This window comes from Octopus sinensis, linkage group LG8 (genome assembly GCF_006345805.1).
Source record: "Octopus sinensis linkage group LG8, ASM634580v1, whole genome shotgun sequence".
Taxonomy (NCBI): domain Eukaryota; kingdom Metazoa; phylum Mollusca; class Cephalopoda; order Octopoda; family Octopodidae; genus Octopus; species Octopus sinensis.
The window spans coordinates 7,695,406-7,706,491 of record NC_043004.1 but is presented as its reverse complement, the minus strand read 5'-3'; the positions used below and the strand labels follow the sequence as shown (position 1 = coordinate 7,706,491).

General features: G+C 39.3%; 1 protein-coding gene across 1 annotated transcript in view; it reads right to left on the bottom strand.

The window, feature by feature from the left end:
• Positions 1-321: 321 nt before the first annotated feature.
• The window catches only part of LOC115215210 (WD repeat-containing protein 36), a 36,928-nt gene continuing 26,163 nt past the window's right edge, over positions 322-11,086 (bottom strand). The window contains exons 16-20 of the mRNA XM_029784419.2: positions 10,377-10,528; positions 8,374-8,487; positions 4,535-4,619; positions 1,964-2,151; positions 322-523 (exon numbers count right to left, since the gene is read on the bottom strand). Coding sequence (XP_029640279.1) covers positions 374-523; positions 1,964-2,151; positions 4,535-4,619; positions 8,374-8,487; positions 10,377-10,528 — 689 coding nt within the window. The 3' untranslated portion in view covers positions 322-373. The remainder of the gene's footprint in view (positions 524-1,963; positions 2,152-4,534; positions 4,620-8,373; positions 8,488-10,376; positions 10,529-11,086) is intronic.

Genomic DNA, 11,086 nt, shown 5'->3' with positions numbered 1-11,086 from the left:
GGATGAGAAAGAGTTGAGCAACAACAAAAGTGCCATGTGATGTTTGTGAAGAGGATTTCTGGGAAAGGAAGAGTACACAATGCAAGAACTGAAAGGATATTTCAGTCTGTTAGAGTTGTACTGAAAAGATGACAAAACACCAAGAGGAAGAACGATGGACGTGACTTTCTCTCAACTCAGGCCAGTAAAGAAATCCAAACAATATACGTGATGATTTTCCCATGCTTTGCAGGTTTTTACAAATCCAAATATTCATATAATTTATCAGTTGCTCCATTCCAGCTACACATCTGCACAAGATCAATAAACATTTTTCACATATAAAATTATAAAATATAAACATATTTATTCTGTTGAGAGGTTTAAACAGCTGCTAGTAATTAGCAGCACGCAAATAGTCAATTAAGCAATTCGTTTGTGCAAATTGTCTTTGTAATTCATGCCAAACCTGTACGTGTTGCTGGTGAAGCTGTTTTATGAGTTCACAAAGTTTAGCATTTGTTCCAATTTCGGTGAAGTGAATCTGGAATGCAAAGAAAGAACGAAGAAATCTTACAGATAATCATGCTTCGGAAACATCTAAATTATATTAGTTCCAACACAAAAAAACAATTGCTAGAAACTTGGATACAACTAAACTGAAAAACAATTATGAGAAATGATCCCCAAGACAAGAGTAAGGAGTGGCTGAGTGGTAAGTAGCTTGCTTACCAACCACATGGCTCTGGGTTCAGTCCCACTTCGTGGCACCTTGGGCAAGTGTCTTCTACTATTCCAGTCATTATATTTTAAAGCCTAGTACTTATTCTATCAAAATCTTTTGCTGAACTTATGGGGGACATAAACAAACCAACACCAATTGTCAAGTAGGGGGACAAACACACACAAATATATACGACAGGCTTCTTTCAGTTTCCGTCTCCCAAATCCACTCACAAGGCTTTGGTAAGCCAGAGGCAATAGTAGACGACATTTGCCCAAGATGCCATGTAGTGGGACTGAACCTGGAACCATGTGGTTGGGAAGCAAGCTTCTTACCACACGGCCATATATATATTTCTTTACTACCCACAAGGGGTTAAACACAAACAGACAAACAGATTAAGTTGATTACATCGACCCCCAGTGCGTAACAACTAGTACTTATTTAATCGACCCCGAAAGGATGAAAGGCGAAGTCGACCTTGGCGGAATTTGAACTCAGAACGTAACGGCAGACGAAATACGGCTACGCATTTCACCCGACGTGCTAACATTTCTGCCAGCTCGCCACCTTACATGGCCACATATACACATAATCACAAACAGGTGACAATTTACTGCATCTGGGTGGGTGTGTATAAATTTCCATGAAAATCTTCAGTTTTTTCTTTTTGTGTTGGCATTTGTCATTTAACAACTTATGTCAAACTGGACACACAGACAGACAAAATTAGCTGATACTAACATAGCAAAACAGTGATAAGATTTTGGGGGCCAGCCAGATATGAACAGCCTCAAGTGTAACTGGCTGAAACTGTAAGGATAATCTGGAAACTTGAATGAGGAGAGAAGGCTGTAAATGACCCATCCTTTTTTTTTCCTGTCCGTCTTTACATATCTGTCCAGATGTTTTATTGTCATCTGTTGCATTCTTGTTCCATTTTTTTGGATTTATATATAGGAATGAAATTTCATTCTGTGCAACAGAAGCAGAATTAGTTGGGTTTTTTTAATCAGCCCTTGTATAAGTCTGCAAAAGAAACTGATAGAATGAGTGTCGGGCTTAAAATAAAAAGTGCTGGGGTCAATTCCTTCAACTAAAAATTCTTCAAGCCGATGCCCCAGCATGGCCGTAGTCTAATGACTGAAACAGCTAAAAGATGATAGATGATAATATTTCCTATAATCTTTTCTAGATCATAATAAGATTAACATAAATTATTCTTTTCTTCAATGAAAACAGAAGCATTAACTGGATTACCTGTAGAAACAACCCCAAATAAGACTGTGCAAGTTCATAATTCTTTCTGGAGCCTAAAAGATATTCTATAAACTTGAGAAACTGGTACATGAGAATCTCTGAACCACCATCTTCCACACCAAATCCACGAATTTCTAGGTCAATAGCAGAAGGTCCCATTTCTTTGAAAGCATCCAATATTTTTAAGTCTGAAAAAAAAAAAAAAATTAATATTATTAAGGCAGTGTGCAGACATGTTCTGAGTTCAAATTCTGCTGTGGTCAACTTTGCCTTTCATCCTTTTGGGGTTGATAAAATAAGTATCAGTTGAGGGGTCAATTACATTGACCCCATTTCCCGAAACTGCAAGTCCTGAACCTAAATTTGAAACCTTTATTATTATAACTACATAAATACCAGTAATTTACTGATATTGCTTTTATGGGCTGGATAAGCCTGTTGGTGTTTGGTGTGTTGTTCTTATGTAATTCAAAATTTTGTTCAAATTGTTCCTTCGTTCAATTTCCATTGATCAGCTTTTTTGAAGTTACACACACATTCTATCATCGTGCCCATCATTTAAAGTCCGCTTGCTATGCTGGCATGGGTTGGACAGTTTGACAGGAGCTAGCCAGCCAGAGAGCCTGTCCACACTCCAATTGTCTGATGTGGCAGGGTTTCTATGGCTGGAAGCCCTTCCTAACGCCAACCACTCTACAGAGTGTGCCGGGTGTTTTTTTACGGCCATAGACACAGGTGTGTTTACACAGCACCAGTGCAGAGTGCATTTTACGTCGCACAGGAACCTGTAAAGGACAAGCCTGTGTGTATAGAAGACAGGGATTTTACTTAGCTTGATGCGTCGTCTCAATTACAGCAAATTGCCACAACTCCCGATCCCACAGGAATGACGATATGTTGGAAATGAACTGATTTAAATATCACCACCACCATCGTCATTTCACACCCACATTCCATGCTGGCATGAGTCGGACACCCTCATTATCATCATCATTTAATATCCATCCATGTCCCGTGCTGGCATGGGTTGGACACCATCATCATTTAGCATCTGCTTTCCATACGGGCATGGGTTGGACGGTTTGACCAGGGCTGGTAAGCTGAGGAGCTGCACCAGACTCCAGTCTGATTTGTTAGGGTTTCTACAGCTGGATGCCCTTCCTAATGCCAACCACTCTGTGGGTGCAATGGGTCCTTTTACGTGCCACTGGTATGACACCAGAATCTTGTCACAACTATGATTCCACTTGGCTTGATGGATTATTCTATCATCATCAGTCTCAGCACTACACCCAATATTTCCATTTTATTGATTGGAACAAAAAAAAAAAACATTGTCATCGGAATTTTCCGTTACACTTTCAATATTAAAAGTCATTCAAATTGCTCCATCAAAGAACCAGTCTCCTTAAACACTCAACTTATTTCCCTTCAGTTAATTTGGTACAAATATTACTGACCCCAGAGAATATGTAAAAGAAAATGAGAGAATGAAAACAGGTAAAACTTGAACTACAAGACCAATATTGTAAAATTCAACTGTAGAACTCTTGACTATTCTGACCGACATCAAAGGATGTGAAAATAGATACCAGTCACATGAATCAATATAAAATTTCTGCCGTTTTACAAGCGGCAGCTTCTTTCTCGTTGTCTTAGCTGTGAACGACTGAGTTGCAACAGAGGCATTGGTCTAACATGGCAAACGGTCAACGGAACAACAAACAGGCTGACCTGCAATGATGGCAATCGTTAGGAGTCTGGTCGTTTAATATTTGTCTTCCCCAACTATTAGCCTCAGTTGAGCAGATCTGCAGAAAGGTACAACACAACGTTTGACCATCCTGGCTGTGGAACTAAACAGCATTAAATCTGACCTTCACCTGCCAAAGGCACCATCCAAGTCAGCATACAGCAGATTTTCACCTGGCAAGTTAAATGTCATCCATTTGAATCGACCAATCTCAATCTCTGCCTCTCTTGCAGACATCAAGAAAAAATGTAAAAAAGATTCCTAGAATAACAGCAGGCAATAAGTTGACATCAATAGAGACAGTGACAGAATAAGTTAAATCTCAGATGAGATAACACATAACTGATAAGAATGGAAAGATGTTAAACTGCGGATCTGTTCAACCAAAATTAACAGAGACAAACATATCAAAACAAGGCAATAATTGGGTCTAGATTATTGATTTGCAGATGTAAAACAGAAAATAATTCACAAACGACATTTCTTCTTGGCTACACTAGCCTTCTATTGCTGAGAATAAAATAAATCAACTCATTAATGTCAGGAACCAGGCACGATACTGTAAAACATCGAGTTTAGAGTTTTGCAATCTGTCCAGGCTCCAAGCTGTTGATTATGATTTGAGAGGAAGACCAGCAGAGATTAACAACAAGGAATCACACAGAATGAGGGTTTTGTCTTCTCAGCTCAGAAAGGGAAACTCAAATTACAGTTTAAATTCCAAAGTAATGGATAATCAATAAATGACAGGGGATTTGAAATAATAATAATAAACATCAAAATACAATAAACACTGGTGAAGATATAAATATACTTACAATCATCTTCATTGTTTGCATTCTGTAAAAGTTTTCCCGTCTCTGATAAATGCGTTTTCAATCCGACAGATATACGGGACGTTGTCTACACATAGAAAAGAAAAGATGAAAGAGTATAAGCTCTGTGGACAGTGGTCACTGATTAGAAATACCCCTTTGACCACCCCAAAATGCCAACTAGATGAGCATTTATTCTTTGATACTGCATTGCTAATGAAATACGAATGTTGTTCATCGTTTAATGTCTGCTTTCCATGCTGGCATGGGCCGGATGGTTTAAATGAGGACTGTTAAGCCAGGAGGCTGCACCAGGTTCCAGTCTGATCTGGTAAGGTTTCTACAGCTCGATGCCCTTCCTAACGCCAACCACTCCGAGAGTGTAGTGGGTGCTTTTTACGTTCCACCGGCATGGGAGCCTGTCAGGCAGCACTGGCATCAGCCACATTCGGATGGTATTTTTTACATGCTACCAGCACAAGATCCAGTCGGGGCAAGGGTGCTGGCATCGACCACATTCAGATGGTGCTTTTTATGTGCCACTGGCAAGGACCGACACATGAATGTTGCTTATTGCGTGCCACCAGCACAGAGAACCAGTCAGGTGGCACTGACGTTGGCCACAACAACAATTTCCATTTTTGATTTTGAGTTGATTGAGATTCTGATTGTTATTTTGATTTTTGATTTTACTTGACTCATTGGGTCTCCTCAAGCACAGTGTGTCACCCAACGATTCAAAGGTACTTTTTAAATGGACTGGTTATGCGACACTGGTATAGGCTACGGCTGTGATTTCACTTTACTTGCCGGGTCTTCTCAATCATAGCATATCTCCAGAGGTCTCGGTCTCTTGTCATGGCCACTGTGAGGCCCAGTGTTTGAAGTTCGTGCTTCACCACTTCATCCCATGTCTTCCTGGGTCTCCTTCCACTGTTAGGGAGTGACACTTCTTCACACAGCTCTCCTCATCCATAAGCACCACATGACCATACCAGCATGGTCGTCTCTGTTGCACATCACATCTGATGCTTATGTCCAGCATTTCTCCCAAGGCTCTCACACTCTGTCATGTGTGCACGATGGCATTACACATCCAGAGGATCGTACTAGCTTCATTTCTTTTAAGCTTACGTATGGCCTCAACAGTCATAGCCCGTGCTTCACTGCCATGTATCTCTAGACAATCCATGAGATGTAGAGACATTGTTATAAACTTCATTCAACAGAACCATCACCAACCAAACACTTGTTGACCACAAACAACAAGCAGAAACTTATTAAGATTTTGGAACGTTTGCATCATAAGATACAGGTGATTTTTTGGGGATACATTTTTTTGTGGGGGAAAAAAAAACATTTTATATCAACAAATACAGTAATGGGAAAAAAAAGTTTTTGATTCATGAATTTTCATTCACAAGTGAACCAGAGCTAGGAATTCAATTAACGGTTTCTTTCTTTACTCCCAACTTTTAATCTGAAAATTATTTTAAATGAAGAAACTATTCAAACAGACAAATAATCTTACGGTATCTCTCATAATATATCACAAATACACACACACACAACCACCAGCATCATTTAATGTCTGTTTTCCATACTGACATGGGTTTGGATGGCTTGGCAGGAACCGAGGAGTCAGAGGATTACATGAAGCCCCAGTGTCTGCTTTGGCAGGGTTTCCAGAACCTTTCCTAATGCCATCCACTTTGCAGAATGCACCAAATGGTTTTTATGTGGCACTGGCATCGGTTAGGTCAGCAAGTAACTCCCAAAACCTCGAAGGAAGGTGGTTTTATACTGGGTGATGGTAGAGGAACAGGAAAAGGGATCGTTGTGATAGAGATGGTGGTGAAGGGGTGTTTAGGTGTACCCTCAGGTTTACAAGAAGATGAATGCAAAGGACTGAACAGGGTGGACGGTGAAGTAAGTTAGGGAGTTTGGGAAAGGAGAGGGGGAAAGCAGGAAATGGTTGTGAATGGTAGACATTGAGGGAGGCATTGAGAGTTTTGGGGTGGAGAAGGTGGGAGCACAAGGAATGTGAAGTATGAACAATGTGCAAGAGATGCACAGTGCTGAGGTCAGAGGTCGAAAAATGGTGGAAATGTATCAGTTGTCACCAACCATTTGGAGAAACTCAACTCAACTGTCATGCATGCATGCGTAGATATTAGATTGTCAAGAAAGTTCTCGCAGAATTTTTAATTTTGGTATTTTCAAATTAATTTTCGTTAAATTACTTTGACTTTATATATCACTTTAAAGCCCGTTTTTCGCTCTATCTAATCGTGTTACTCTTTTTCTTTTTGAATAATTAGGTCATATTTTTCTGGAATCTTGAATAAAACATGGACAAAGAGCAAATTTGCACAATTTTCTTATTCCAGTTCAAGCTAAGCCGAAAAGCTGCTGAAACAGCTCACAATACCAGCAATGAGTTTGGCCCAGGAACCACTAATGAACGTACAGCACAATGGTGGTTCAAGAAATTTCGTAGCAGTGATGAGAGTCTTGGTGATGATAAGCGTAGTGGTCAGCTATCGGATGTTGGCAACAATCAACTAAGAGCCTTAGTCGAAGCCAATCCACGCACAACTGTTCAAGAGCTTGCTTCTGAATTAGACGTAACATATACGACAATTTACAACCACTCAGAAGAAATTAGAAAAACTAACATACTTGAGAAATGGGTGCCGCACGAATTGAACGACAACCAAAAAGAAAAAAAAACGCCATTTCGAAGTGTCGTCTTCCCTTCTTTTACGCAAGAAGAGCAACCCATTTCTCAACCAGATTGTGACTTGCAATGAAAAGTGGTTTATTTACAACAACCCGTGACGCTGAGCTCAGTGGTTGGACGTCGCTGAAGCTCCACAGCACTCCCTGAAGCCAAAGTTGCACCAAAAGAAGGTCATGGTGATTTTTGGTGGTCTGCGGCCAGTCTCATCCATCACAGCTTTTTGGATCCAGACGAAACCATTACAGCAGAGAAGTACTCTCAGCAAATGGATGAAATGCATGAGAAACTCTGACAACAACAGCCAGCATTGGTCAATAGAAAAGGACCAATTCTTATCCACAACAATGCTCGGCCGCACATAGCACAACTGACTCTGCAGAGGTTGAACGAATTGGGCTATGAAACTCTGCCTCATCTGCCATACTCACCAGACCTCTCGCCTACCGACTAACAATTTTTAGAGCATCTCAACAACTTTCTGTGTGAGAAATGCTTCAAAACCCAAGCCGATGCCAAACACGCCTTCAACAACTTCATCATCACCAGAACGCAGGATTTCTACGTTATTGGCATAAGTAAACTTGTTTCGCGTTGGCAAAAGTGTGTTGATTCTGATGGTGTTTATTTCGATTAATAAAGTTTTGTTTAAGCCGAGATAAATGCACCTGAACTTAAAGGTTAAAAACCACAAGAACTTTCTTGACAACCTAATAAGTGAAGCACGGGCTATGTGTGTGTGTATGACTGAACTCAAAATATCATTTTGTTGCCATGCTCTTCACATATCTTCAATAAAGAAATGAAGTGAATAAATATTAAAACAACAATCATGGCTTTACAAAATACAACAAAATGTTCCAATAAGGAAGGATAAAAATACAATTCTCTCTCAACAGCCAGAACTTTCTATGATTATCCAACAATTGATATTAAAATAACAAGTCAAATTATGTGTAAATTGACAAAAATAACCGTAATTTCTTGAAAATACAAGGATATCTAGGCAAAAGAAATACTAAATCTCATTTAAATTTCAATAATTATCATAATCGTTTACTTTGTAAAAAAAAAATGGAGAAGGAAAACCAAACAAACTTACCTCCTCATCTCTTTCTTTCTCAACAGCAAATTTGATGTCATGGCCAGGAATTGTGGGTAAGAAAAACGGTGCTGCTTTCGGTTTTTTGGGAGGTTGTTTTGGCTTATTTCTCAACTGAAAAAAAAAAAAAGAAAGAAATAACATCGTCAGTGTCTTAGGCCTGCTTTTGCTGCTGGCATGGGTTGAATAGGGCATCACAATTAATGGCAACCTATATTCAGGGGTTCCGGATTACTCAAAGAGGTCAGAGGACTTTAAGTGACTTCTGCATTTGGCTGCTGGCATCAACCACTCTTCAGAGAACATTGGATGCATTTTATTTATTTGTTTTTGCAGAACCAGTACTAAAGAAATAATCATGCCCTACCAAAAGGAACCCCATCGGCCCACAACTACCTGCTCTCTGAACCTCTTCATAGGAAGAGAGACATGAAAGATAAAAGTAAACTAATTTTAAAAAATAAACATTGTTAGACATTTCTAATTAAATATTAATTATTCGATAATGATACACTGCTTGTTTAAAATAAGAAAACTCAAATGTAAAACAAAGAAAGGATAAATTGAAGCAAGATTTCCTGTTTTTAACCTTAAACAGTTTTTTGATATCAGATTGGAGCTTGATGCGGCCTCCTGGCTTGCCAGTCTCCAGCCAGACCGTCCAACCCATGCCAGCATGGAAAACAGACGTTAAACGATGACAATATTATTTTCATGATCTTCTAGAACAGAATGTTCCACAACCAAGCATACGGTTAATGCAAATAATGACATTCTCAATTGAAATGGTCGGGGGTGGTCCAGCAAAACAGGATTGGAACAAACTCTTGCCTGAGGGGTCAACAGAATTCCAGAGCAGCTGTCATCATTCATGTCTATTTTTCATGCTGGTCTGCATTAGACGGACCACCTTGGTCTATGTCAATTCTTATTCAAACTTTCTGCTCTATTAACTGGCTAACATCACTACATTTCACTCATACATCCCGTTTTTGGTTTCTGCTGCTCAATACTTTGCCTGACTCTAACAACTTCATAGATTATTTACATTATTTACATTTGACGGATATTTGTCCTCATTTTGTTTGTTGTTAACACAACATTTCAACTGATATACCCACCAGCCTTCATCAGGTGTCTTGGGGAAATTTCGAACCTGGGTTCTCATTTCTATGGTATTTTTCGATATTATTATTAATACTATTCAGATCACTGCCTGGAATCGAACTCGGAATAATAATAATAATAATAATAACATTGAAAAATACCTTAGGAATGAGAACCCAAATTCAAAATTTCTCCAATACACCTGATGAAGGCTGGAGGGTATATCAGTCGAAATGTTAACAACAAACAAGATGAGGACAAATATCCGTCAAATGTAAATAATTCTTCATCTCTTAACCCTTTCGTTACCAACCCGGCTGAAACCGGCTCTGGCTCTTGAGTACAAATGTCTTGTTTTCATAAGTTTTGAATTAAAATCTTCCACCAAACCTTTGTCACAATTTATGTTCCTAACAGTGGCTAATGATAACTAAGTTATTTTACTAAATTCTTTGTTATATTTAAAATTAATTGAAAGAAATACAAAGCATCTCAAAATAAATACGGTAACGAAAGGGTTAAATAAAGAACTGAACTTCATAGATTTTACTTATAAATGAGTGAAGCTTGGCAAACAGGAAGCCTTTAATGCTGACCCAAAAACCTATTTAAGACGACTGGACATCACCATATATTAGGGAGGACAGAGTGTAGGCGTAAGAGCCATGCAAACTGAGTCTATTTCGATTCCCAGTTGGAGATATTCCACCTCACATCAAGAACGTCTTTTGAAAAGAAACAGGAAAATAGTTTATTTTCCTCAAATAGAGCTTATCCCCCACTAATGACTACCAGTCATTACCAACAGTCAAGCAGAAAATGTGGGTAGTCTTTGATTGCTTTTCTGACTCTTGGGAGTAAAAAAACAAATAATACCAGATAAATGCAGGACTTACTCGGATAACATCCAAGTTCAATAAATTCTTCCAACGAGAGTTTGGCATCAATGAGAGTGTAACAAGTTCATTACTAATTTGGTCAGGTGATTTGAAGGGAGATTCAGCATCATCCATGGGTTCCTCCTCTTCATCTTCAGGAAGTGAAGAAGCTAAATAAAAAAAAATAATAAAATGAAAGTAAAACATGAAACAAAAATTAATATTAAAATCAAAGAGAAGAATGTAAAGGTTGTTTGCTTCATGTGTTTCTCCATGTTAAGATGGGTTTAGAAGAATATATTAGAGAGGCAGATACTTCATCAGCCAGATGCCCTTATGGTTACCAAGACCTGCCTGTTTCTAAGAAAGGGAATATTTTCCAATAGCCAGATATGTTTTTCACACAAGACTGCTGTGCTTGAGGAGACCTATTGAGTCAAGTACATCAACATCAAATGGAAATTGTAGTTGTGATCCCTGTGCCAGTGGCATGTAAAAAGCACCTTCTGTACGTGGCCGATGCCAGCGCCGCCTTGACTGGCTTCTGTGCCGGTGGCACGTAAAAAGCACCAACTGATTGTGGTCGCTACCAGCCTCCCCTGGCACCTGTGCCGGTAGCACATAAAAAGCACCCACTACACTCATGGAGTGGTTGGCATTAGGAAGGGCATCCAGCTGTAGAAACACTGCCAGATCAGACTGGAGCCCGGTGCAGCCTCCTGGTTTTC